This window comes from Arachis ipaensis, chromosome B05, assembly GCF_000816755.2.
Source record: "Arachis ipaensis cultivar K30076 chromosome B05, Araip1.1, whole genome shotgun sequence".
NCBI classification, from domain to species: domain Eukaryota; kingdom Viridiplantae; phylum Streptophyta; class Magnoliopsida; order Fabales; family Fabaceae; genus Arachis; species Arachis ipaensis.
In genome coordinates this window covers 149300381-149328321 of record NC_029789.2, presented here as the reverse complement: position 1 = coordinate 149328321, position 27941 = coordinate 149300381, and the positions used below count along the sequence as shown (strand labels likewise).

Genomic DNA, 27941 nt, shown 5'->3' with positions numbered 1-27941 from the left:
TATTTACTTTCTTATTTTATTAATATTTAATTTTATAAATCTATCATTAAGATTTCTTTAACTTTTTCATAACAATTAAAGCAAGAACATTATGTCTAATTAATTCAAAAGACAGTTACAACATTAGATATTAATTCATTCAATTGATAATTCTTTGGCATGCAACTATGCTAGCAATATAATTGTTAGGTTGAAGGATAATAACAAAGCATAATTTAATTGTAGAGTAAAGTATCGTTTTTGTCCCCAATGTTTGGGGTAAATTCTATTTGTGTCCTTAACGTTCAAATCGTTCTATTTGTCTCCCTAACGTTTGTAAAAGTGATTCAATGTTATTCTGTCATTAATTACACATCATGAGCGCTTTAGTTTGAGTTTTAAAAATCTCTTCTTGAAATTAGAAAACAAATGTCTGGGATAGAATCGATGATCTATTCCAAAAAATAGCTCATTAAATGTTGAAACTAATTCCTACAACATTTATATAATTCACTTTTCTAGCGACATAATTGAATCTAAACACAAATAGTGGATATAATATTAAAATCGAACACATCCAAATGAGACTTAATTGAGAATGAATACATCCAAGTGAGAATAATTGAAAAATATAATCTGATTTGTTAGTATAATTGATAGTAAGATAGCATTAAATCACTTTTATAAACGTTAAGGATACAAATAGGACGATTTAAACGAGACACAAATAGGACTTACCCCAAATATTGGAACAAAAATGATACTTTACTCTTTAATTATAAAATTATTTTCCTCTTCCTTAACTATATTCTCTTGCATGATTTTTATTTATTTTTTTATCTTTTAGTTCTGTATAATACAACATTTTTAATGCCAATGATAAGAATATGGTTGGCAAGCTAATCATTGTTAATCCAAATGACTAATAGTGCTCTAAATAAATATATGCCAAACTCCTCACCCAGCCAACCAAAACTAGCTAGACCATGCAAGATATTGTTCTTTAGTTAAAGGGTTAGTATCATCATACCAATTCTCAGCCTCTAATTATTTTTTTAGTTATAAACTTCCTTCATAGAAAACACTTTTTTAAAACTTTATATTGTCCACTCCAAAAAATAATTAAATAACAAAATATGTTTGCTTAGTCGGCACTCCTACAATTCTAATGATGGCTCTGTTCTATCTCTCCTACTCTTATCAAATGAATCATTATTGGTGTCCTATTGTCAATAATACTTTGGAGAAAGACGGTGAATTGATTTTTTCAAATAATTTAAACTATTAACTTTTATTAATTTCTTATAGTAATTTAAGTAATATCTTAATATTTTAATAGTGATGAGGTGGAAGATAACGAGTAGTTTGGTTTCGTAGCTGTTGGGCTCCAAATCCAATAAGAAAAAAGGAGCTACAAAGAGGAGGGTCCCACAAGCCCAAAATGTGAAACGGCGAAACCGTCGAGTCGTTTGGAGCCACAACTTTTGCAGCACCTGCTTCTGTGTATTCCAGGGTCAACCACGTGTCCAACACTTCAAAACACATTCTTCAATACTTGCACAGTTACTCTTTTGTTTTTTACTGCCTAACCCCACTTTTTTATTTCACTAGTACTATCCTCTATGTTTTTGTCAGTAATTACGGTACTCATCTTTAGTCGTTTCATATTTTTTCAAAGTGTACTTTTCCTTTCTATTTTATTTTTTTTTATTAAAATTAGGAAAATTTGGATCTATTACCTCTTAAATAAGTATGAGAAGACTATGTTATTTGAACTATAATTCATTAATTTATTATATCAAAAATATTATTTGTAGACTAAAATTAGTTACTAAAATCAATTACTAATATATTTGTATATAAATACATGTGTGGTTTAATTTATTTTCAATGTGTATTATATTCTCACATGTATTTTATACTGATAACTGACTTTGATAGCTGATTTTAATATGGTGGAAATTCAGATGCAGTCGACTTCACGTGAAGTTGATACCTGAAAGCCGTTAGATGATTTGACTGATTTGACTAAATTTTCATCTAACGGCTCTCAGATATCAACTTCACGTGAAGTCAACTTCGCCTGAGTTTTCACCTTTTAATATACACGTTATTAGAGAATCATTAGCATCAATTTAGATCAATTAGTATCGTCTATTTTTATATAGTATATCTGTATATTAATGATAGAATTCTATGCTTTTATATAATACTCATTTCATATTTTATATTGATAACTGACTTTAATGATTAATTTTAATATATACGTAGTATATATATATATATATATATCAAAAATATTATTTATATACTAAAATTAGCCACTAAAATTAAATATTAATACATTTATGTATAAATATATATGTGATTTAATTTATTTTCAATATATATTTATATTTTAATATATATTTTATATTAATAGCTCATTTTGGTATACACGTAATATAGTCTATTTTAAAATACACACTTAGCATAATAATGCAGCAGTGCAGCACTGTGTGTCTATAACTAGAGCTGGCATTCCCAGTCTAAATGGAACACGTAATCACTTCTCCATTGAAAAGTCGACACGTGTGTAAGGGGGGTGGTCAAAGACAAATTGTCTGCTGGTTATGGAAGCGAAAGTGGTCCTCGAACATTGAATCAGGAATCATGAATGAACCAGAAAGATATACATTCTTTTTCATTAGATTAGATTTGGGGACCGAATAGTATGTATGCAATTTAAACTGCATAGCAAGGGTACTCTTCTATATTATGGGCATTCAAGAACAAAAAATATATGACAAATTTCATTCATTTTTTCTGGCTATCTATTTTAGTTCTTGTTGGTTTAATTAGCTAGCTATATGAAAGGTGAAACACGTTTTCAAATTGGACGCATGAAAATTGAACAGGATGATATTAACGATATAAAAAAAATGAGGTAACGACAGATGCTGCCAGTTTGACCATATGATAAGGTTTTTGTTTTCTTGATAGTGAGCATATGATAAAGTTAGTCACCTCACTACTGTCCTTGGAAAATATTTTCAGAATCTAATTAAGTTTATTTTAAATTTTTAGTAGAAATTTCGGGAGGAACCGATTGTCCTAGCGCGATATCGTCAAGAATTTTTTACTATTGCATGGAAAGAGGTTTATCTCCGAAATATTTTTCTCTTTTAATATTTTTCTCAGATGTGTTAGATATCAACGGTGACTCATTATTTTGATGAAAAATTTTTTCGGACAGAAGAAGATTATTTTGTATCCATTGAGCAAAGACGAATTGTAATTGTATAGCTGTATCTGAAAACATATCTTGGGTTTCGGATAATTTAAAAAAAATATATGCTTATGACAATGACGATACGTCACAATTTATGGGAATTCGTATTCCTAAGATCATAAGATCTTTTGAGAAGCGAAAGCAGTTCCGCTTTTTCGGTCCAAAAAATGCATTGTGGGAACGGAATTGGAACGCCAAGTAGCCTTAGATTCGGAACTTCCGCTATATTTTGTTTTATTTTGAGTTCTTTAATATTATTAGGTTAAAAAAGAAGCATTTTTTTTTACCAGAAAATAATTTTTTTTTATAAAAGTAAATTAAGATATCAACATAGTAATTTTGCTCTGTACTCCGTATAATTTGTTGCCAAGCCTTATTTGGAAGGATTTTTTTTTTGCCCCCATAATAAGATAAGATAACCTTGTAGCCTTTAGTATTTTGTTGGTAATAATTTACGTGAATCATACTCAATGAACTTTGATTTGAATACAATTTTTAATTGCTTAACTAGGTATTCCCTGTGAGTCACAAATCCACCTGTTTTGTTACTTAGCCAAAAATAAATGAGAATTAAAGACAACTAATGGGGAAGCAAGTAGAGTAGTAGTGAAAATTATTGAAGAATATAAAAGGTGTTGAGAGAAATCCAATAGATTCATGAAGTGTTCAATAATATAATGCTGGGCAAAAGAGTAATTTCCAATTCTCCATGGCTCCACGGAACTGGAACTATTATTACTGAAAATATCCATCATTTTTGTGCTTGATTTTATTTATTTTAAATAAATCTGTGAACGTTTTAGAGGCTTCAACTTTATGTGATAACTAATAAAAACAACATTACTGTAATAGCTAAGTGCATTACTGTGGTTTATAATTTCCATGAAAAATAAGTTCTATCCATGCATAAAACTTTACGGCAATTTTTAGCAATATCCAAAAATGGCATTAAAAAAATAAACTCGAAGAATTAAAAATCTAAAAGGTGTAAAATTGAACAGAATAATGCTAAGTAGACAAAAAAAAAATCAGAATTTGCCTTATTTAGTATTAATTAATTATTATAATAATTAATAAATATTAAATAAAACAAATTACGACTGTTTTTGACTGATTTTCTTTGGTTACCAAACATTTTCGATTGAAAATAATGAACAACTTGGCAAAAGTGAATATAATCCCGTGAATGGAAGGGATATAACATAACTCATATAAGCCAAAAACCATGCAATATAGAATATTCTAGAATCTAACAGGGTAAATAATGACAAAACAAACAATTTTTTTTCTTTTAAATAAAAGTACAAACAAATTAAATAAAAATGAGAAAGTCCTAAAATACTTATAAGTATGGAAATTTAGGTGCAGTCCTGAAGTTGATAGCTGAGAGTCGTTAGATACTTAGATGATTACTGATTTGACTAAATTTTTATCTAACGAACTCTCAACTATCAACTTCATATGAAGTCGACTGCACCTGAGTTTCCACCACGTGAAGTTGATAGGTGAGAGTCATTAGATGGTTTAACTGATTTGACTAAATATTTATGTAACAACTCTCAACTATCAACTTCACGTAATGTCGACTGCACCTGAATTTCCACCGTATTAACGGAGTAGCTTCAATGCTTGATCATACATGAACGTATTATTAATCTGTGTGTTTTGCGATTTGTAGTAAGTAGTAAGCACGCTCCTACACCACCATATATACCCCCCTCCTCTCTTCTCTCTTCTCACCCTTTTCCACAACAACAACAACAACATCCTTTCTCTTCTTCTATTCTCTTCTATCCTCCCTTTGTTCAAGTTGAAGTAATGGTGAAGGACGTTGAGGTTGCTGAGCGTGGATCCTTCTCAGGAAAGGACTACCAAGACCCTCCACCAGCACCACTCATTGATGCTGAGGAGCTAACTAAGTGGTCCTTCTACAGAGCCTTGATTGCTGAGTTCATAGCCACCCTCCTCTTTCTCTACATAACTGTTCTCACTGTCATTGGCTACAAGAGCCAGACTGACACCACCGCCAACGGTGATGTCTGCGGCGGCGTTGGCATTCTTGGCATCGCTTGGGCCTTTGGTGGCATGATCTTCATCCTTGTTTACTGCACTGCTGGAATCTCAGGTTCTTCTTTCTTCCTTTTTCTTTTGAGGCAAAGTTTCTTTTTTTAATCTTTAATTTTACACCCATTTAGCTATGAATCTTTTCCTAGTAAAGGCTTTTCTTAGTCTCAAAACAGAGGATGTTGTTCTGTTCTGTTCTGTTCTGTTCTGTTCTGTTTTTATTGCTCTAAAAGTTTTGATTTTTTCTATCAGGGGGTCACATTAACCCAGCTGTGACATTTGGGTTGTTCTTGGCAAGGAAGGTGTCTCTGATCAGAGCCATATTGTACATGGTGGCTCAGTGCTTAGGTGCTATCTGTGGAGTTGGCTTGGTCAAGGCCTTCCAGAAATCTCTCTACACCAGGTATGGTGGTGGTGCTAATTCACTCAATGATGGTTACAGCACTGGCACTGGTTTGGGTGCTGAGATCATTGGAACCTTTGTTTTGGTCTACACTGTCTTCTCTGCCACTGACCCTAAGAGGAGCGCCAGAGATTCTCATGTTCCGGTAAGAATTTCACTTATTCATTCACTTATTATTAGTCTTCTGTGTTCTGTTTTTGCCATATTTTTGTCAAGCATGGATTTACTCAGCCCTTGTAGTTTGTTTACAATAAATTATTACAAATTGGTTATTGGTAAGGAAATATCAAATATATCTTGTGCTTCTGTAGATTTAGCTAGTTGAGGATAATATCATTGAAATTTAGGAGTCAATTTAATTCTGACCTTAAATTTTAGAGACTAAATCAAGTATTATTTCCATGAAATACTGATAATCTCACTTATTTGTTGCTAATCTTCTACCAATTTAATCTTCCCAGTTCAGTTAGCCACAATTATTTGAAAACTTAGCCATTCCTTTTCTATAATTTTGTACATGCTGCCAAAGTGTCACTCATTATTTTTCTGTATGAAATGATGATGTACAGCTCATGTTATCATGCCATTTCCGTTATTGTGCAAAGTTTTGGGCATAGTCAACATATATAATTATTAAATACTAATAGTAGTGCTAGCAGATTTATATTTGATCAACATTATTTGTTTTATTTATAATATATTGTATACATCATATGATATGAAATAGTAGAGGGTCCATCCTTCATAATTAAATCAGTTCTTACCCAATTAGATTCCTTTTTGAGATTGGAAACTATCATTTCTTTCCACCACTTTTTCTCTAGAGACTTCATCCTAAAGAAACAAATTAGGTTGGTTTGGCACTATTAACTGTTAATGGTTTTTTTTTTTCCTTTTATTCCTTGTTATTAAGCTTGCCTTTCCTTGCTTTCTACTAGTTTATTAATTGATAGTTTTCAATACAAGAAAGTTGGCAACCTTTTTCAGATGGCATATAAGTAATTTCCTATTGAATCCATTCCTTTCTTTCTTTCACCAAAATTACCGGATGCATTATGATTTTAGTGAAGTGAAATGGTAGCATGATTGAGGAAAACAGACCCACTAAACATCTATAAATTTTGTGGTGGTGGTTGATTTTTCATGACTTGTCACATTCAACAATTGAATCTCATCTAATTTTATTCCTCTCTTGAGAAAAGTGGATTCTACTTTGGTTAACATTTCTAAGGCTTTGCTTTTTTAAATCTTAGGGACTTGAAAGCATAACATATCTTTTCTTAACCATTGCGTGTGACTGTGTTCAAGGACTAAAATTAAAGCCATCATAAATAATTGTGTAGGGGTGAGCATGGGTAGCGGGTACCCGATTATCCGTCCAAATCCGAATCGAACCAATTAAATTGGTTCTGAAATCAACGGGTAATTGGGTCCAACCCGAACCAAACCGACGACTTTTGTTAGTGATTGGTTCGGGTATCGGTTTTGGAGGTGGGGAACCCGAACCAACTCGCGAACCCGATCATATATTAATTAAATAAAAAAAATAAAAAAATATATATGGTTTTTCCATTAGACAATGATTATTCATTATTAATATGTTTGGATTTTAATGAGTTTAGTTTTTAATGTATTTGGTGTTTAACATGTTTGGATTATTTCTATTGATGTTACATGTTTATTGTACTTGTTGAATTTTTAAGATAAAAATTTGATTTTTTTTTTTATGAATTTCAAAGTCATTGGGTACCCAATTACCCAAACCGAACCAATCCGTTCTTAATCGGTTTGGTTTGGTTCGAGTACATGTACAAAAAAATGCAAATCCAAACCAAATCGAACCAATTACATTTTGATCGGTTCGGTTCTAATTTTACCATAAACCTGAACTAAATCGATCCGTGCTCACCTCTATAATTGTGACAATGATGTTTAATATGTCATTTTCTCAATATTGCAAAATCTAATGGGAATTTCCAGCCATCATCATCCACATTTGTCATTATCAGCTTTTGGCTCCTCAATTAACCTTAGATTCTCATGTATCCACAGTTCTTTCTTCTTTTTTTGTGGCTTTAATTCAATGTGATCAAAGGTTTCTTATTAATTATTATGTTGCATTTGTGTACTATTCAGGTTCTGGCTCCACTTCCAATTGGATTTGCTGTGTTCATGGTTCACTTGGCCACCATCCCAGTCACTGGAACTGGCATTAACCCTGCAAGGAGTTTTGGAGCTGCTGTTATCTTCAACAAAGACAAGCCCTGGGATGACCATGTTAGTAACCTTTTCTTTTGCCAAAGTATTTTATTTCCTTTGGCCACGGACAACTGTCGAATCTTTGAACAGACAGACAGTTATTCGTGGCCGGAGGGAATATTCTTTTAAGTAAAACATTGGTTGCATATTTTGTTGGCTGACATGTAATTCCTTGTGCTCTTGTTTAGTGGATCTTTTGGGTAGGACCATTCATTGGGGCAGCCATTGCAGCCTTCTACCACCAATTCATCTTGAGGGCAGGTGCAGTTAAGGCTCTTGGATCATTCAGGAGCAATCCCAATGTCTAATGAGCTAATCTTAATTAGTGCAAGTTAAACAAGATTATTGAGTTGATGATGATGATGATGGTTGCTACTTGCTAATGTAAAATAATGTGAAGTGGTTGTGCTTGTTCCATTGCATGGTCCAAGGTTTCTTTGAACTTTCTCAACTGCATTCTCTTCAAGGATAACACAGGGTGTAGGGTGGGGGTTTGAAGATGGTGGATCATTGTAGATTCAAGTCTCTTTTCAAGACAATTAAGGGAGTCTTTTGTAAAATCCCTTTTGTCTTTGCACAAACACTTTACTCTGTGTGTTGTTTTCTTTTCTTGGTTATTTTCCTTGTACTCTATTCTATGTTAATGAAAGAATATTTTAAGAAAAATCAAGGTTTACTTGCTGCTGATTTGTAACATTATTTATAAATGAATCCCACCTTTTATATGCCAACTAATTATTAAATTAACGGCATATCTAATGAAGTAGTACTTTTAATTAGCTCAAGTTTCAATGCTGCATAGATTAGTATTTAGTGATCACTGATTAGACACAAACATTATTCCTAAGTCATGATTTTCCAAGTTTCATGATCCTTGTATGTTGCTTTTTATTTTGGCTAGTGTACAGTGATAGCACATAATTCAAACTTGGAAGGGAAGTGAAAAATGAGTTTAAATAAAGAAAAAGGAGTTTGACTCAGAAGAAAATTCAATATACTAAAATAATAGTTGGTGCATGTATAAGACAAAATTTAAATTTTCGACACTTTTTTTTTTTTTTTGGTTTCCCACGGTATCCCCCAACCCAGCAGGTCAAGGACTAATCCGTCGCGGTACTGAGCTCCATTTAAGGGTTTGCCGCTGGCCAATGGAAAAAAATTTTCGACACTTATTTAAACTTAACCAATCCAAATTGATTGGTGCCCGAAGAAATTTACTTTTTGGTTGTACCAACAGAAACTTTGTACAAATAGTGTCATTGTAGGAATATCTGGCCCCAAAATAAAAATATGTAAAAGAGCCCATAACGTTTTTCCTTTGGGCTTTGATCCTTTCTACAAAAACGAGTTTCTTTTAGTGTTTGGCCCAAAACCAAAGTACAAAATCCAAATCGAGAAACAGAAGGGGTAAAATCGTAAAAGGACCAGTATTTAATTAGAAGAATTATGAATAAAATGGAAAAATAATTTCACACTTGTCAATTGCGATAGCATAAAGCATATCTTGAGCTAAGAAAGGATCTGAAAAAAGAGAAAAAGAGATGCATCTATGGCCATCGAAGAATCTGAGAGATTCCTTCAAGCTCTCATACATAAAGAGGCTCGAATGGAACCACCACAGAATGCAACAACAGAAACAGCAGCAGAAGCAGAAGCAGAAGCTTTTGGATGATGAGAATCAGCAGCAGGTGCAGGTGGAGGTGGACGGTGACTCAGCATCCCAAAACGACGGCGTTTCCTTTGCTTCCATGTGCCAAGACCTCATCTTGCTCCTCTCTTGCTGCTACTGTTGCTTCTGCTGCGGTGGTATCTACCTCTCTAATCTAACCCTCACCTTTCTTTCTTTTGGCCCTATTTTCAATTTAATTGCTCGTATATGATATCATTAAATTATTTAGAAGTTAGATCTAATTTTTACTTCTTTAACACAGTTGATTTTTGAATTGTAATCTTGTGTTTTTCCTCTGAGTGAAGTAGCTAAGCTGTAATTAGTTATGCAGGTTAGTTAGAAATAGAATCAGTTAGTGACAGCTGGCAGAATTTGTTATTCAGTTGTAGTTAGTTTCTTATATTACAAGAAAACCGACAAGACGCTTCAAGAATTTGGTCCCTGTACTTTGAACAAATAGAAGGCCAGCAAGGAGTAACTGCTTATTTCTCTTCAACGCATGCTTCAAAATCAAGTCAAAAGAAAACAAATCACAATTTAGATTAGAAAGGACGTGCAAATTAAGTGCAAGTTCAGTGCGCTTAAGATTAATCATATTAAAACTCAAATGATCATTGTGGAATTTCTGAGCTCTAAGGAGATGAAGAGAGATTCCTCAAGAGGTTGATTAGTGATGAATCACACCTTTTACACACACATATATATATATATATATATATATATATATATATATATATATATATATATATATATATATATATATATATATATATATATATATATATGTGTGTGTAAAAGGTGTGATTCATCACTAATCAACCTCTTGAGGAATCTCTCTTCATCTCCTTAGAGCTCAGAAATTCCACAATGATCATTTGAGTTTTAATATGATTAATCTTAAGCGCACTGAACTTGCACTTAATTTGCACGTCCTTTCTAATCTAAATTGTGATTTGTTTTCTTTTGACTTGATTTTGAAGCATGCGTTGAAGAGAAATAAGCAGTTACTCCTTGCTGGCCTTCTATTTGTTCAAAGTACAGGGACCAAATTCTTGAAGCGTCTTGTCGGTTTTCTTGTAATATTCAGATTACATCATACCATACACTATACAGTGTACTAAATACATAATTGTGGTGTGACAAATTTGTAAATAATGGGATAAGTTTTTGTCGTTGTTGTAGCAAGTGATCTATTTGATTTTTGTTTTGTTTTTATTTTTTAATCTTTTTTTTTTATTTTTTAATCTTTTACAACTTCTCGCATTATGCTTGAGGCATTCCCTCGGGTTTTAACAACTTGCTTAAATTAGTGATAAGAAAACAACTAATGTTCTTTTAGTAATTATATAAACCATTGATGCCTACTAAACGCCAATATGTGGAGTTGAAATCCATTTTGGTCCCTGAAATTTTCGACCGGCTCCAATTTCGACCCCCAAATTTATAGTTACCCAATTAACATCCTCAAATATTAGATTGTATTCCAGGTTTGTCCCCTGTAGCTATCTCCATTAACGGAGATCTGATGTGGCACGTTAAGTTGACAAAGTGTGTATTCACGTAGCACCCAACTTGTCAGAATGGATGTGTGATGAGTGAATGACGTGGCAAAAGTTGAATGAATTCAATTTCTCTAGCAAAGTCTTGAACATATTGGGAAAAGAGGGTTGCAAATTGAGTTCATTCAACTTTTGTCACATCATTCACTTATCACACATCCATTCTAGCAAGGTGGGTGTCACGTGGATACACACTCTGTCAATTTAACGTGTCACATAAGATCTAGATAGCTACGGGGGCAAGCGTGGGGCACAATCCAATATTTGGGGGTGTTAATTGGGTAACTATAAATTTGGGGGTGGAAATTGAGGCCGATCGAAAATTTCAAGGGCCAAAACGGTTTCAACTCCCAATATGTGTTGCAGGAATCAAATGTACTCACGTATGTATATAATGAGAGAAATATCATTGGATGTAATTACACCGTTATTTTATATGTTCGTGATCTTGATAAAGATTCTATATGGAATTCGAAATATTAAGGAATAAGGACTCTTCTTCTTTTACAAAAATAACCGAATCTCCTATTTATAGACATAGTCACAGATATTAACCTCATGATTCACAGGCTAATGATATTTATTGTGAAAATGTAATTAAAAATTAGCTAAGAATAATGAAAAGAAAATGTGAGAAATAACATAAAATGCTTTGGTAACCTTATGTGGTCATTATTTAACATGATAATTACTTAACACGCAGTGGAAGCTCCTTAAAGCATGGCTAGAGACATGGTAATAACTATGCAATGCTGTTGAAAGGGTCAGTTGGGGATTTCAGATCTATTTTGCAGTTTATGCACTGTTTTCTTTGTTGATTACAGTTTACAAGTGCCTTATGGTGTGCATGTTCTTGAAGAAATGGATGAGATTGTTGGACACATTGAAGGCAGATATGACGTATCATTGGCAGACTCCACCATGATGTGGATTGTGCAATACGGCATGAACAAAGCTCAAGAAAGGATGAAGACGAAAACCGGAGTCATCGAACGCTTGAATGAGATATCAAAGTTCTATGAATTGGCAGTGATGCAGCTTGAAGGATGCCTCAACATTGTTAAAGCTGGGACAGAAAACAAGTCTCTAGAAAGCAATCATGAAGAAGTACTTGAAGAGCTAAGAGAAATCAAAGATCGCCTCCAAGGTCGCCTCGAGGAATCTGAATTGGCCATATCAGAGAAGGACAGAGAGTTGACAGAGCTTAAAGAAAGAGGGCCAATGTCTCCGTCTTCCGGCCCTGGAACTGGGACAGCTACAAGTCCAACTTATGAGAATGATCAAACAACAAGAAACAAGCATAGTAAGGGTGATGTCCAAGAATTAAGGACTTGTATGGATCAACATATCCAAAACATGAAACAAAGAGTTGAAACAAAACATGGCAAGTCAGGTGAGGCATCACAGCGTGGCATCGACAGGAAAAAGATCGAAGAGATGGGTTCAGACATTGGAATACTAAAGCAGACTATGGATCTTGCTTTTACCAAGATGCAGAGTGCTCTTGTCTTGTGTGAGATGAGGCCAAAGGAGAGGCAATGGAAGTTGGCAATTGAAAAAGATGTTATGTCTATTTTGATTAGAAGTTTCTTGAGGGAGTTTCAAGAGAATGCTGATGCAAAAGAGAGGAAGAAAGAGGATCAGGTTCTGAAACATTGGCAGGAGCATTATTGGCCACAAATGATGAATGAGGTTACATGTCTGCAGTATGAACTTGCCAATTTGAATGAAACATGTGCTGAGGATTCTGACTGCTCGGCGCTTTCTTCGCCAACCAAGGCTTCCCAGGACGAAGGATGTTTTGAAAAGCCAAGGTCTCCTAAGAAGGTGGATGAGGCAAAGCCACCAAAAGTGGAAGAGAATGAAGATGGGAGTAACATTGTTGCTAAACTGATAAAGAGTCATGAGTCTATTATTCGCAGAACGAAAGAAGAAATGAAACTGAGTAAGCTTGGACTTGCACAAGACAAGAAGGCCTCATCCTCCAAAATAAGAAGGGAACGCCTCAAAGAAAGAATCCGTGCCGTTATAGAAAGATTGGATAATCTTACAGATAGGAATGATGAGATGAGTGAATCTTTTCGTGAAAGCAAAACGCTTCCACGGAGGAGGTTATCCGAAATATATGAGACTGATATAGTTAACAAGGATACTGATCACTGGGAAAGCACCTGGGAGAATGAAATTGGAGTATTCAATGCAGAAAAAGGACAGTTGTTAACAACAGAAAAGAGATATAACACAATGGCAAGGTCAAAAGCACAAGGCATTCATGGTTCTGTAGGTAAAGGTATGGTGGAAGAATTTAATAGTATATCATATAGTTCTGTCATTGAGATGCTAATACAGGAGAGTGTTTTTAAATGCTACTTAATTAATCAGTGGAATGAATATACCGAAGAAAATATCATTGAAAGGAAGATTAGTGATGATATAATTCGGGTTCTCTTCTCTGAGGTAGCTAAGGATATCAGTTCTAATCCAGAATTTGCCTTAACCAAGTGCCAGTGTGGTAAAGCTGAGGAATATGGTGTACAAGTACAACGTTCGACGTGTAGTAACCAAGAGGATGAAATAGAATGCACCATAAGGGAGGATATATGCTCGCTTATGTTTAGGAAAACTTGTGAGGAATTCAACACAGTAATGGAAGGCTGTAATGTTGACAGCACAGTAAGAGAAGAAATATATTGGATTGTTTCTGCAGAAACGATGAAAAGTTTCGCAGATATAGCCAGTTATGCTTCAAGAGAGAAAAGTGATAACAACACCAGTCTTGTAGATCAGTTACAATTTATAATTACAGAAAGTATTCTGAAGGAAGATGTTAGCATGGTTGTCTTCAAAGCCATGCTTAAGGAGTGGAAGAATGAGGCAGAAAACTACTACATGGAGAACTTGATAAGGGAGCAGATACACCAATTCATAATGGTTGAGACACTAATTGATGCTATTCTGTTATCCATGGAAGTCAAATCACAAGGTCATTACAACATAAGTGGAGATAATTATCCTACTGTGATGCTAAATCAAGTTCTGGCAACACAAGGAGAAGAGAACATGACCATTGTATTGCTAGAGTCTCTACTTAGATGTTTTGAAGCTGGAGAGACTCTGCTGCTATGTGCACAATCGGAGATCAATGAACACAGCAAACAACTGGACTTGGGTTCTGAATATGGTGACCTACATGAGCATGAAATATTTGAAGATTTGATAACTGGGGAGGAAAGAACTTTCTTTTCACTAAATAGCAAGGTAGAAAATGTCTTGCAACAATTAGGTATAAGCAAGGCACTTCTAAGGGAGTTAGGCAGCAACTTAGGCCACAGACTAAGCAACTCAGAAAGCTTTCATCATCACACGTCATCTATTGAAGAAGAGTATCTGCATCCTGCTTCTTCAGTTTTCTTGCCCCTCTTGAATCTTTCACGAACATTTCCGGAATTTGAGGTGATGGTAAGCCAAAACTTACAGATGATGACTGTGAGGTATTTCGAATTCCAATGTTTTTTATATGCATAACAAACATGTACCAATCTCATGCTTCCTCTTATACTTTCCCAAAAATATGCTTATAGATTGGAAAAGATGAAGTGTTGTTTAGATTCGGTTATTGAGTTAGTTGATAGCTTGAGAAACAAACAATTGCTTTACCAAAAGGCCTTCATCAGAAGGTGCCAGAATCTCCAAGATGCTGAAGCTGAGGTATATATCACAATCTCACACTCTTTATGTTCTGTATTAATAATTAGTTAGCTAAATAAACAGTAAGCACTCACAGTTATAACATTATTGAAAATGGTCAAAATGAAGTTTAAATTCTGAAATACAGGTTGATCTTCTTGGTGATCAAGTGGAAGAACTGCTAACATTACTTGAGCAGATATATGTAACACTTGCTCTGCATGCACCAACTTTGCAGCAGTACTTTGAGGTAATGAAATTCCTCTTCTATTTGATTTCCCAGTTAAAATCATATCATATTCTTAGTTCACATGTATCTTTTCTGATTCAATTGTTCTAATGTTCAACAGGTCTCTAACATTTTGGAACTAATAAAAGCAGAACTGATAAGAGGAGCATCTCAGACACTTGCAAGTGTAAACTAGAGAATAGTGACTTTAACAATGAGTACCAATGTATTGTGCTCGCTATAGAAAGTAACTGAAAAAGTGATTGTACTTTATATTTTGTTTTGCAACAGTGATAAAAGTGTATAATCATTAAGATAACATTGTATCATAATACCATTTATGAATAGAATTAAAAGTTGTATAAAACACTTTATGATACAAGTGAGGGTCTCCCCAATAGTGGAATTAATTACTGCAGTTTAAGTGACCTTTCTTTGAATAGAGAATCCAACAAATTGTAGCGGAATATACAAGAAATGATCTTAAGATTACAAAGGAATGCAACAAAAGAAAGTTACAAGACCCTTTGAAAAAAAAAAATCAATATAATAATTTGGTCAAAGAAGATCAACATAAGAGTATGAAAAGTCTACCAAGACTTTTAAACTATCTGTTTCAAGCTGTCAACTAATACAGTTATGTTCAACCGTCTCGAGATATTCATAATTGAATCATAGGCCACTGCAATTTGCAGATTTCAATTGTTGACACTAATATAATAGTAGCACATTGTGTTTACCATTGGAATTTCTAAAAATTGCATGCTTCTGTCCCTCTTAATCTTCAGAAACATCCAAGGACCTGTGCCAAAAACTTTGGAAATGTTGTACCATGAAAGACGTCAAAAACAATGTTTGGATGAGGAGGACAAAGAGTAGATTCTAATAAGCATAGAAATTTTCTCCATCTTGAAGTTGAAAAAGCTTGATGCCTTTAAATGCTGGTCATGCCTTGCATATAGTGTAAGAACAAACACCATGGCAAGAATAATGAGAAGTAGCTGGGTAAGTCTCCTAGTACTATATCTAGTGTCAACAAATTTGATGAACTCTTTGGAGGCTCAGCTTATGTCACCAGGATCTGCACCTGCACCTGAAGGACCAGCACAAGCACCACAAGGTCCGGCACCAGCACCTGAAGGCCCGGCCTCAGCACCTGCACCTGAAGGCCCAGCATCAGCACCTGCACCCGTATCTCCAGCAGCAACACCTGAAGGTCCGGCATCAGCACCTGCACCTATATCTCCAGCACCAACACCAAAAGCTCCAGCACCAACACCTAAATCATCTCCAGCACCAGCTCCTCCTGCTCACACTACACCAGTGCCAGCACCTGCAAGTCCAGGGGGTGGAGGAGGCTCATCTGGTCTGAGTGGTGGACAAAAGGCAGGAATAGTAATAGGAGTGCTGTTGGGAGCAGCTCTGATAGGATTTGGAGGGTTGGTTTACAAAAAGCGCCAAAGCAATATCAGAAGAAGCCGATATAGCAATGCAGCACAGGACTTCAATCTTTGAATTGGCTAGTATATATCTTGGTTCTTCTGTTATTCTTTTTTTTTATGTAAGGTCATTTTTTTTTTAATGGTTTAATAAGAACTGAGGTAGAAGCCTTGTTCAGAGTTGCATGGACATTATGGATAATCAGTTTTAACTTTGTTCTTTAGATTGAGAATCTGAAAGTATGCAGTATAAAAGTACGAAAATAACTTTTTGTCCATTATAAAATTCACAATATATAAAATTTTCAAGGCACCTTAGTATTCAAAATAGAAGAAAAATGGATATTTATGAACAGATTACAGATTGAGAAGCATATTGTATACATCCTAAAGAAATTCAAAATCATCCAGCATAGTTCAATCATGCAGAGTTGAATGTAATGAGCAAGTTCTATATTCCTTCAACAGTGCTTTCACAAACTATCAGCACCATGACATATCTCCTCTTTCCTTCAAATCATCCAGCATAGTTCAGTTGCCAAAGCAGGAGGGAGTGCTTTGTAGAACCTACTTCAGTCCCTCTCATAAGAAACCAAGAAATATATTATAGGTGCAATGCTAGTAAATCATGAATAATTTGCTCCACCACAATGCCACATGCAAATAGTCCAACCACAATAAGTGCAGGCCTAGCATTTGACAACTCCCTTTCCCCAGAATGTTTGGATTCACCCTTGTCCATTGCCCATGCCATTGCGGGTGGAAGAACTCCATAGAGCACTGACATGCAGTAGCCCCCCTAATTCAGAATCAAGCATCAACAGTCACAAAAATGCAGAATTGAAGTCTCTTATATGTAAATGACTCTAGTATACTTAAACTATTGCATAAAGGTTAAGCTATATCTTTTGGTCTAATAATAAGCACTTGATCCAACAATGCTTAAGAACCAGACCATCTCAATGAATATATATTAAAGACAAACTAATTCCCAATGCCCCATTAAAGATAGAATACCCTCTTCCTCAACTTACAGCAATATCTGTGGCCGCAGAGAATGCATCTGGAAATGTTGTTGAGACAAACAAAGAAGGTGCAACTACCATTGTGACAGCTGTGAGATTCACCTTATTCCTTCCCCACCAATTTCCCTGCCCAACCAGCTCTGTTCATCAGTTATAACGATTGTGATCATGTCACATAGTTTTTATTCTCTGATCAAAATGTTCTAGTTACATTACATATATGTAAAAAATTACCTTTTGTGCTGAAGTGGAATGCCAAGATAAGCTTTTCAGTTGCTCCTTAAAGAACTCTGAGAAGGCCAGGAGGGTGCCAATAAGAGATGTGCCTAGAGCTAAAAGAGAGAATGCTCCAACCATAAGTGGAACACCACTCCATCTCACCCTAAGCCATTGACATTTATGAACTTTTAGTTATCCAACTTCCATTTCTAAATTCCTCAGTACTCCAAATTATTCTGCAGAAGCTGAATTACCTGTATAACACCTCAACCGGATCAATTACTTGTTCAGCTTCAGCTGCTAAACCAAGTGCAACTGCATCCCAGACAAGCAATGTCACCAGTGGAACAAGACTACCAAGAATAACTGAAGCTCTTATGCGGGTAAGATCGCCTTCCAAATAAGCACAAAGAACTGTAAGGATTTGAAAAAAACAGTTACTGATCTCATGCAAGAGTACTTAGGGAGAATAATAAAGCCAGATAAAAATTTTCCGATTCTTACCTGGTGTTATATCATGATACACAAGGGAAAAAATAATTACAGGAATGGTTGGTGGAACTTTTGTCCAATCATTGTTGCCCCCTACTCCTGACCATCCCCCAAACAGAACAGCTACCACCTCAATAGCCAATAATAAACCTGCTAACAAGAATCTAATGTGTGTCACACTGACAGAATAACACAACATTTGGTGATCTTTGGTCATGTTTACACAATGCCAATAAATGAAAGTAAGAAAAGAAATGGCTCTTCCAAAGTTTTTGAAGGATGTTAATAACAAATCACAATTCACAAGCAGGCATAGTTCAAATGTTTATGTACCAATCATGGAAGCAGTTAGATATTGGTTCACTTGATCTGTGGCACGAGTTCCTCCAAAGCAGACGAGCATTGCGAAGAGCGAGGCAAATAGACAACCAGAAACTGGTGCTGGGATATTCATCAATTTGAAGAGGATCTCCCCAGACTTGGAACAATAGGCAACCATGGAACTATATGCCAAGAAAACATAAGCAATAGTTGCTAATGATCCACCCCAAACTCCTAGTGTTTCTTGTGCCATGGTTCTGATAGAAATCGCCTCCAACTCATTGTCTTCCTCTTCCTTTTCTTTGTTTCTCATCAGAGCCACATTGATTTCAACTAGCAAAAGTGCTTCAATGAGGAGAAAAACCCAACATAGAATCACTGATATAGAACTTGGAATAAATCCCTGCAATTATATATGTGTATGGCACAATATATTTTATGTGTAAGAACTAATTTGATTGATAATTAACACATTACACTAAGATACACAAATATTTCACTTTTATTCACATATGTATACAGTATCCATAAATGGTAAATTATAAATACCATAAACTAATTTGATCTAAGCTTAAAGTTATACAGACTAAAATTGAGAGTTTATTTGAGAAGAGTGAGTATTGTACAGCAGGAGAGGCTTTCTGTGGAAGTACAAGAATCCCAGAACCAATGCTAGTACCAATGATTAGAGCTACTGCACCCGCAACACTACCCTTCTTATTGGTCTTCTCAGCAAAATTGCTTAACTGAGTGCAGCATTTCTCTGCCTTTCTAGCATAAGAACCCTTCTTGCTGCAACTCACTGATGGCTTTTGCTGTTGTGGCTTGAGGAAGTAGCACAAACAGGTCCCATAGCTACTGCTTGCAGGAATTCAAGACATATGAGGGAACTTAAGAGAATATAAGTTTGAGAATTGTTGTGAAACATGTCATACTTGCTTGTTTTGAAGCTAATATTTGTTGTTCTTGTTTTCCTTGGTGGATTTGTTGCTGCCCATGATGAATTTGCTTCTGCATGTCTCTGAATTTTGAGATGTAAGTATGATGAAGAGCGAAAATGAGTAATGCATTGTGAATCCATGAGTGGACAAAGTGACACATGGTTAACATTAATCAATTGCTTGTTCTGTGAACGGATCTCCAAATATCTTGGAAAATGGTCCCCACCATGTTACAAGCCTACAAAAACACACGTTTTTTTGGGGTCCGGGCTTGATCCAAAGGACAAAGCCCACACAAACAATATATGTTTTGTATTTCATGTGAAGATAATTCCTTGGGCTTCAAGGCCTTAAAAATTAGATTTGGAACTTATGAATACCCAAAGCCACATATATAGGCCCAATGGGCTTTTTGGTAAGAAGGCCCAATGTTGGATGCGAAAGTAAGTTACTAGTAATAGTTTATGGAAAAGTCTAGGAGCAGCAACTTTGTTAAATTCTGGCCAGCATGTAACCAGCAAAGAAAAGTGAGTCATTGGATGAAATCTCACACCAATCACACACCATTAAAACCATCATTGATGGCTATTTAATGGCTACAAATCACAAAAGTTGCTGTCCCTAGCATTCCTCATAGTTTATTTATTAGGTGTGTAAATCATGACTCAAATAATAATGATAACATAATAATAAAAGGCGTGAAAACAAAGAATAGCGTATGTTGACCAAATTAAAATAGTATTTAAGTTTATTACACTATACATTATTGGGACAACATTTTGGATAATGACCACGTCACTTATCCATGATCTTGTCCAACTAATAATCCATTGGTGATATGGCAATTTCGTGTTTTGTTTTTATGTGCTGGTTGGTTTATTGGTTGCGTAGGATGTTAGTTATTTGTAAGAATTTAATCTATAATTATGTAGTTATGGTTTTTGTACAAAGACGGGTATAGCTAACCAAAGGTGTACTTGATCTCAGCTAAAACTAATTTAAAACAACCAGACGATCGTGATAGGATGATACATACACTATAATATTAAAAACGTGGATTATGACATAACACAACACTTGGAATTTTAAGTTTGAAAGTTTGAACAAACAAAAACGCCGCAACTGAGCGAGGCGTCAAAGAAAGGTATGTATGTTTGTATCTCTGCTTAATTCAACATACATTCATCACTTTCAAACTTGTTGACAATTCTATTTTTCTTTCTCTTCGTTTTTTTGTTAGATTGAATCCAATCCCATGCAACACACAAGGTAACCGTAGCTTGAAGGTTCAGCTCAAGAAAAACTAATTAAAACTATTTCGTTGATTCTGTGAAGAAATGGATTCTAATAATCTTGCCGATATGGAAGAGCCGAGCATCGACACTGATAAACTCAGCTATGAAATCTTCTCGATTCTCGAGACAAAGTTCCTTTTCGGTTACAACGAACCTAAGCTCTGTTTACCGAAGCAACTCGCTAGTCCAACAAATTCCGATCCTGAACGTCTGCTTCGGAGTCAGCGTGGCAAAGTATGCATCCTCGCCATCGACGGTGGCGGAGCCATGCGTGGAATCCTCGCCGGCAAAGCTCTGGCTTATCTAGAGAACGCGCTCAAGAAGAAATCTGGCAACGTTGACGCCAGAATCGCCGATTATTTCGACGTCGTAGCTGGCTCCGGCGTCGGAGGCATATTCGCCGCGATGCTCTCCGCCACAGAGGATCATCAGCGGCCGATTTTCCACGCTGACGACACGTGGAAACTGCTGGCGGAGCGAGGGAGGAGGTTCTATCGTCCGAGCTCTTCCGGCGCCCGTATGTTTTTCCGGCGGAGTTTCACTTCCGGTTCGACCGGACCTGCCACTGCCGGATTGGAAAAAACTCTAAAGGAAGCGTTTGTTTCGAACGGTCGAAGCCTGACGCTGAAGGACACGCTTAAACCGGTTCTCATACCGTGCTACGATTTGTCCAGTACGGCGGCGTTCTTGTTCTCACGCGCTGACGCGCTTGAGAGCGACAGCTTCGACTTTCGGCTCTGGGAGGTTTGCATGGCCACATCAGCTGAACCAGGGCGGTTCGATCCGGTTAAAATGAGGTCGTTGGACGGTCGGACCGGGTGCCTTGGGGTGGACGGCAGTTTAGCGACGGTGAACCCTACCGGGGCGGCAATTACGCACGTGATCCATAACAAGCAGGAGTTCCCAATGGTTAGAGGTGTGGAGGACATATTGGTGCTGTCTCTCGGAACGGGTCAGGTTTTGGAGCTGATGGAGTATGGCTACGACCAGGTCAAGCGTTGGAAGCCCAAGGACTGGGCTCGGCCCATAGCTCGAATCTCCGGTGATGGCTCCGCTGACCTCGTTGACCAGGCTGTCGGCATGGCTTTCGCTAATGCTGGCTGCACCTCCAACTATGTTCGAATACAGGTAGTAAAACTGTTTTACACTTATTTCGAATGCAAACACTAGTTATTATTCACTTTAGAGTTTAGACTACCATTTTAATTTTTAACCAAGCCTCAAGTCTTTGCTAGATTACAATTTGACATGTTTGTTTTGCTTGAAATGACTTAATTCTGTGCAAACAAGGTGATTATTATGTTAGGGATGTTTATGGTATAGTGATGCACGGTTGAATCAATTTTGTTCATTTCATAATCATGAGAATATACTATGGTTGAAATGAGAAGAGTTTATCTATTTATTTAGTTTTTTATAATTTTATCCCCCTCTCTTTGGGTTAACATAATGAGTGTTGGTGGTGCACATGATTTTTGGGAGGAACGGTGGCATATTGTTTTTGGTTGGCTCAGGAAATGAGATGTTTTCTGTGTTTCCCGTTGAAAGGTCGGTTGTCTTCTTGTGTGGTGCTGTGGTGGAGAATTGTTGGATTTTGTTTCTTTGTTCAGAATGTCAACAGCAAAACTGCTATTTGCCCTTAAGTTTTGGACTAACTGGTTCATTTTTGAGTTACCTAACTCGTGTTAATTTCGTAAACGTTAAAAAGGGCATTAAATTGAGTCAATTTCACACCAGATGAATGTCAGGAGAATGGGGTCTCGGTAAATGATTTTTGCCTCGTCTGTATGTTGCAAGTTGATAGGATCAGGTTTGGATAGCTGGATTTGTACTTCTTGTGAGTAAAGGGGATATCTATTGCTGGTAATCTCCAATACATTTTGTCCTATAAGAATGTATCAATAATAGGGAAAGCTTGGTCTTCATGCAATGAAATGTGCCTAGTCCCTCTGATGAAATGGGATGAATCATGAATGCACATTTGAAGTTGTAGGACCAAAGGGTGGTATTTTTTATAGCAAAAGCATTAAATGCTTCAAGGAGAGTCCTTTAAGAAGGCCTTGACTGAAAAATCCTATTCAAGTTGGTTCTAAGCAGCTATCATCACTTGAAATTTTGGCTTTTTATTTCTGTTTAATTATGTGTGTGCATCTAATCCTTCAATTGTTTTTGCCCTTTTGCTCTTTATAGAGCTCATTGTGCATATAGCAAACAACTTCTAAGTTCTAGACCCTTACTAAAATGAACACCACTTTAATGACACCATCTCTCCTTTAAGAATATTTACTATTACATGTTAAATTAAAAAAATGTTCTAAACAGTTCTTATGAACAGGCAAATGGATCAAGTATTGGACTAAGTGTACCCAACTTGGATATAGATACAAATTCCGCCAATGTAAAAATATTAACTGAGATGGCTGAGGAGATGTTGAAGCAAAAGAATGTAGAGTCAGTGCTCCTTGGAGGAAAGAGAATATCAGAGCAGAGTAATTCCGAGAAACTTGACTGGTTTGCCGGAGAACTTGTTCTGGAACATCAGAGGAGAAGCAGCAGAATAGCTCCCACTGTTGCACTCAAGCAAATTAACCCAAAGAATGCCTAGAGTTCTAAACTGTGTTCAGTACCAAGGTAAAGAAAAAGGTAATTTTGCTTCCTTGTTGATAAGGCTATTCTAAATCAGTAAATTGTTGTTTGATAATCAAAATCTTGAACTATGTAATATAGATAAAGTATTAGAACCTTGCTGTTTAATTTGATGCTATGGAACAACATTGTAGTCTTGGGCATGGGGTAATTCATGTCAAAATTGAAGAGGCTAGTGATAAAAAGTTAACAATGAGATGACAGTGGTGGGGTACATCCGTGGTCCTGAAAAGGTTCTTCTGATGTAATAATGCATTGATACAAGTTAAAAAATTATGGTAGGGTTGATGAGTGATCAGCAGTTCATTCTTTTTTGCCACCATGGTAAGACATTAAATTCATCTGCCCATTTAGATCGTTGGATTGAATTTTTTTTATATTCATCAAGACACCAAGTTTAGGTCCTATTCCAATTGAATTATTTTGTGGCCTGTCTTGTTTCCTCCTTTGGGTATATGATGAGCTGCATATCAGTATCACTTACAGCCAAACCTGACAAAATATTGGACCCTTTTGAACATTACAATGACCATTTCCATTGGTAATCTGTCTGCTATTATTCAAGCCACGTGCAGTGGTAGTTCACAGAATTAAATGTTCATAATTTAACAGCATCTCTTCAGGAGTAATTTTTTGTTGTATCATATATCAGTCTTTGCTGAATAAAAACTTGTGCTGATTTTCACAAAGCGATTTGCAAGATATAGAATTCTGAGTTGAATTTAGTCAGTGGATATTCACTTGGGCATGTTAAAATGAATAGACCAAACAAAATTTTCTTATTTACTTTATTTGGCCCAGAAAAAAATAAGGTGAGTCACTGCTCATTTGACTAAAGAACAGAAAGCTCCACACTTTCTCAAATTCCAAAATTTTTCTTTCGTTCCTTTAAGGTCGTGAATAGTTTTGCTCTGGTCTCTCTTTGTTGTCCCGTTGTCCTTATTTGTGAAGCAGAACAAATTATAAGCCACAAATTGTGTCGATCCCACACAGTAAAAAGCATTGTTTTGTTCTTTTAATAAATATCTTCATTGTTCTTCAAAGTCCTTGTTATTTATTTCACATGCAAAATGTTTTGATATCAAGTTCTACCTGTTTTGCAGGGGAAAACATAGGAAGCAAAAACTAGAAAGCAGGAGTAAGGGTAAAAGTAGAAGAAAATACAAGTTAGGGAGTTGAGTGCTAAAAGGGTGGAAAATGTCTGTGAATACTTTGCTCATCAAGGTACATATAGTTGAGGTGCCCACATCACATTTCTAAGTCAGAAGTGTATAGTATATTCATATTTTGAAGCATTTTTAGGATCAAACATGAATACGTTGTTTATACTTTTTTTTTTCTTTCTCATTTTCAAAAATCAGAATAGAGGTCCATTCCACTTTAGGGCATATTTAGTTGAAGGAAACAAATGAGGTGAAAATTATCATGCCTTGAAATTCATTTATCAAACATACTCTTGTAATATATCTTTTGAATTGTATTAAAATTGCTATTCAGCTTCTTATAAAGCTGCCATTATTTTGGACTTTTGGTACAATTGTTTTACAATGGGATTTAAACATTTCATATCATATATACTATCCAAATTATATTATATGATACTCAGTAAGTCTTTAAAAGTAGAGAGAGGAAAAACAGTTCTTTATGCATCATGTACCCTTAATTTGTGTGCTAATCACCTAATCTAGTGACTGGCTAATGAAACACCCTAGTAGCCGAAATGTAAGGTAGCAAGCTAGGAATCAAATCCTTGTCTTGTTGACTAGTATATATATGCGTTTTCACTTCATCACTTTCACATGTTCAATCATTTGTTATTAATAATCTACCATAAAAAAAATACAATTTTTCTCCATGCAATAAAACCGATAAGCAAGATATATTGAAGTGCCTCTCAAAATATAAACGGAAAAAGGTTAAAGGTACTATGTTTATGTGTTGTACTTTCTTCACAACCTTCCATCTATCTTAATTACTTGTGTGATAATCTCCTTCAATTCTTTGTCACTAATAATAAGTAACGTGGTTAGGATGCATGGCAGTGGCGACACCAGCTCTTGCCACCTCACATGCATTCTATTTGTCAAACATCTATGATTACATTTTCATGTAGGACCTAAACTCCTTAGATCTTAATGGATGAAGCTCCCTCTGGTTTGTGCGTGAGGGCGAGGAAACCTCTTCAACTCCCATGCACATGTTTCACACGCACATTAATTATGTTGTTCCAATACAGATCAAGAAAATTAATTTCAGTTATTCTTGTCTGAATATCTTAATTAACCAAAGTAAATTAACAAGAAATTTTTACATTTTTCCCTAATTTTGTTTTTCTTGATTATTAGTTTTAAAGATATTATTAGTGGGATGTGATCCTTTAATCTTGTCTTGTTTATTAGGGCTATGCAATCTTTTTGGTAGATAAATGTCTCACAACCCACTATAGATCTTTACTTTGTATTATTATTAAGTAGCTTTATTATTTGTTTGTTATTGCCAACAAAGGCACAAACACCACATTCCTCATCCTTTAGATACAAATCACTGTTTTGATCTTCATCAATGGATGTATATATGGCCAAACTTTATATATATGGAACTAAATTATCCTTTCTTAAACAAAATGCATGATTGGATTATATATAAATATCCCTTTGACATTTAGGCATCTTTTCTATCTATGGCCCCATGAGTGAGTCATCTATCTATCCCCCTATTATCGTTCTTAATAAGATTAGGATGTTCATAGGCCCCTGACAATCTAAAATACTCAACATGTTGACCTAATTAAATCAAACAAATTAAAATTATAACAAAATAGTGACATATAACAACAATGATAATAAGTTCGAAAAATGAATTCGTTTAGGTATATATTAATTACCTAAATAATATTGTAGTTTCGCTTACGGATAAGCTTTATATATATATAATCCATTCACCATCGCTACAATCCATTGTCGTCTACTATCCATTCTCTTTATTCTTAATTAAAAGATAATTTAAATTCAAAATTAATTAATAACAAATTTATATGATCAGTGTCTGAAATGTTTGATATACAAATACCGTTATTGACAATGTTTTTTATCTTTTTAATTATGGATATTTATTATTTAATAATTCAACGTAAATAAAGAATTAAAGATACATTCCTACATGCCAAATTAAATTACTTGGTTATGTTGTTGCCTCAAATATTGTATAAAAAAAATGGTCCAATTCCTAACTAGATTTTTATTATAATCGGTTCTATTTTATATCATATGTTGATCTCATATGATATGTTTCCATATACTCCATAAAAGTTGCCATGAAAAGTGAATTAGGTTATATGCCGGAAACATAATTTTAATGCTGAACATTTTTGCATGACAAAGAATGAATGAACAGGGTATGAAGGGACTCCAGCATGCAAAATATCATAGCGTGAAGAATTTAATATAAAAGGATTAAGAGTAGGAGTGAGTTGAGTTAAGTCTAGTTTACTACTTTGGCTTATATATATATTTTTTTTTAGAGGAGTAATAGGGGCTAGTAAATTTTGTGATTGGTAGCCATCAATTAATTATCATTGGTGATTTTAATGGTGCGAAATTTCATCCAAGGGTGTGGGATTACTCACTTTGTTTTTTTTGTTAAATACTGGCTAAAATTTAATAAAAGTGCTGGCCCTAGACATTCTCGTATTTTTATTCCATTCACAATTTGATTAATTAATCACTTAATCTAATTATAAAATTTAAGTATGTCGTCTCCCAAAAATTTTCACATTTAAGTCAAAAATCATAAGTTTATTTGACTCTTTTTCGCCCTTTTATACATAACATTGAGATGAATCTAGAAAGCATGATCTGCTTTAGTTTATATTGTTCAAAGATGATTTGATTAGACCTGGACAATAATTTCTAATAGAATAACAGCTTCCATACCCATATTTTTAAGACTATCAAAAATAACTCCTAAGGCTATCAACTATATTCAATAATGTTAATATTAAGGTAAGGAAGGTAAATATTCTTTGTAGGTTGACTCTATCGATTATTTTCATATATTTCAATGTAATTCTCTCAATAAACATGCTAACTAAAATTATTAAGGAATCATGCATCTTAATGAACAATATGTATATGTATAACATATAAACTTATGGAAATGTTATGTTTATATCACTGAGAAATAAAATATGCCTTCAATTGCCAACTTGTTTAAATTATTCCTATTAGAAGAAGCAGTAATTTGAATGAAGTCAAAACTGGCATTTACCATGTGACTAATTAACTTCTCATCATACAAAATTGTGGGTTTTATCTTTAAATATGTAATGCGTACTAAATACAATGTATCATATGATGACATTATTGCTTCTTTTTATGCTATTGTAGACAAGCATGACATGACTACAGGATTAAAAAAAAGAAGAGGTAATTTGTTTTTACAAGA

At 35.0% G+C, this 27941-nt stretch overlaps 5 protein-coding genes across 8 annotated transcripts; 4 read left to right on the top strand and 1 right to left on the bottom strand.

Annotated features, from left to right (window-relative positions):
* Positions 5061–8652, top strand: LOC107645020 (aquaporin PIP2-1; the record flags this gene model as incomplete). Its single annotated transcript, XM_016349018.2, is given in 4 exon segments — positions 5061–5375; positions 5567–5862; positions 7854–7994; positions 8165–8652. Coding segments are annotated over 4 exon segments (864 nt in total). The 3' UTR covers positions 8285–8652.
* LOC107641583 lies at positions 9113–15652 on the top strand. Its single transcript, XM_021103398.1, has 5 exons — positions 9113–9782; positions 10626–14695; positions 14786–14912; positions 15040–15141; positions 15242–15652. Exons 2-5 carry the CDS (start codon positions 12066–12068, stop codon positions 15314–15316), a joined length of 2934 nt encoding a protein of 977 aa, XP_020959057.1. The 5' UTR covers positions 9113–9782; positions 10626–12065; the 3' UTR covers positions 15317–15652.
* LOC110262706 (skin secretory protein xP2-like) lies at positions 15679–16821 on the top strand. Its single transcript, XM_021103399.1, has one exon. The coding sequence runs from the start codon at positions 16099–16101 to the stop codon at positions 16633–16635; it is 537 nt and encodes a 178-aa protein (XP_020959058.1). The 5' UTR covers positions 15679–16098; the 3' UTR covers positions 16636–16821.
* On the bottom strand, positions 16857–19724 carry LOC107645016 (tyrosine-specific transport protein-like). 2 transcript variants are annotated; one of them, XM_016349014.2, is made up of 8 exons: positions 19552–19722; positions 19243–19474; positions 18629–19019; positions 18308–18445; positions 18058–18217; positions 17819–17966; positions 17594–17710; positions 16857–17358 (listed from the first exon to the last, which is right to left on the bottom strand). In XM_016349014.2, the coding sequence occupies exons 1-8, from the start codon at positions 19695–19697 to the stop codon at positions 17164–17166; spliced, it is 1527 nt and encodes a 508-aa protein (XP_016204500.1). In that variant the 5' UTR covers positions 19698–19722; the 3' UTR covers positions 16857–17163. The 2 variants fall into 2 exon arrangements, 1 of the variants encoding a protein (XP_016204500.1); XR_002347687.1 differs by having other exon boundaries at positions 17219–17358; positions 17594–17724; positions 19552–19724.
* On the top strand, positions 20535–27358 carry LOC107645017 (patatin-like protein 6). Of its 3 annotated transcripts, XM_016349016.2 has the most exons (4): positions 20535–20701; positions 20798–21980; positions 23188–23495; positions 24602–27358. In XM_016349016.2, the coding sequence occupies exons 2-3, from the start codon at positions 20895–20897 to the stop codon at positions 23455–23457; spliced, it is 1356 nt and encodes a 451-aa protein (XP_016204502.1). In that variant the 5' UTR covers positions 20535–20701; positions 20798–20894; the 3' UTR covers positions 23458–23495; positions 24602–27358. The 3 variants fall into 3 exon arrangements, with proteins under 3 accessions (XP_016204502.1, XP_020959056.1, XP_020959054.1); XM_021103395.1 differs by lacking the exon at positions 20535–20701 and having other exon boundaries at positions 20730–21980; positions 23188–23483; XM_021103397.1 differs by lacking the exons at positions 20535–20701; positions 24602–27358 and having other exon boundaries at positions 20724–21980; positions 23175–23300.

Bases quoted from the DNA above. Each gene is read 5' to 3' on its own strand.
- LOC107641583 (XM_021103398.1), top strand. From the start codon at position 12,066: ATGGATGAGATTGTTGGACACATTGAAGGCAGATATGACGTATCATTG. The intron at 14,696-14,785 runs GTATTTCGAATT...ATATGCTTATAG, and splicing joins TTACAGATGATGACTGTGAG to ATTGGAAAAGATGAAGTGTT. The intron at 15,142-15,241 runs GTAATGAAATTC...AATGTTCAACAG, and splicing joins CTTTGCAGCAGTACTTTGAG to GTCTCTAACATTTTGGAACT.
- LOC110262706 (XM_021103399.1), top strand. From the start codon at position 16,099: ATGGCAAGAATAATGAGAAGTAGCTGGGTAAGTCTCCTAGTACTATAT.
- LOC107645016 (XM_016349014.2), bottom strand. From the start codon at position 19,697: ATGGATTCACAATGCATTACTCATTTTCGCTCTTCATCATACTTACAT. The intron at 18,218-18,307 runs GTAAGAATCGGA...AAATCCTTACAG, and splicing joins GTATCATGATATAACACCAG to TTCTTTGTGCTTATTTGGAA. The intron at 17,711-17,818 runs GTAATTTTTTAC...CTGGTTGGGCAG, and splicing joins ATTCCACTTCAGCACAAAAG to GGAAATTGGTGGGGAAGGAA.
- LOC107645017 (XM_016349016.2), top strand. From the start codon at position 20,895: ATGGATTCTAATAATCTTGCCGATATGGAAGAGCCGAGCATCGACACT. The intron at 21,981-23,187 runs GTAGTAAAACTG...TCTTATGAACAG, and splicing joins CCAACTATGTTCGAATACAG to GCAAATGGATCAAGTATTGG.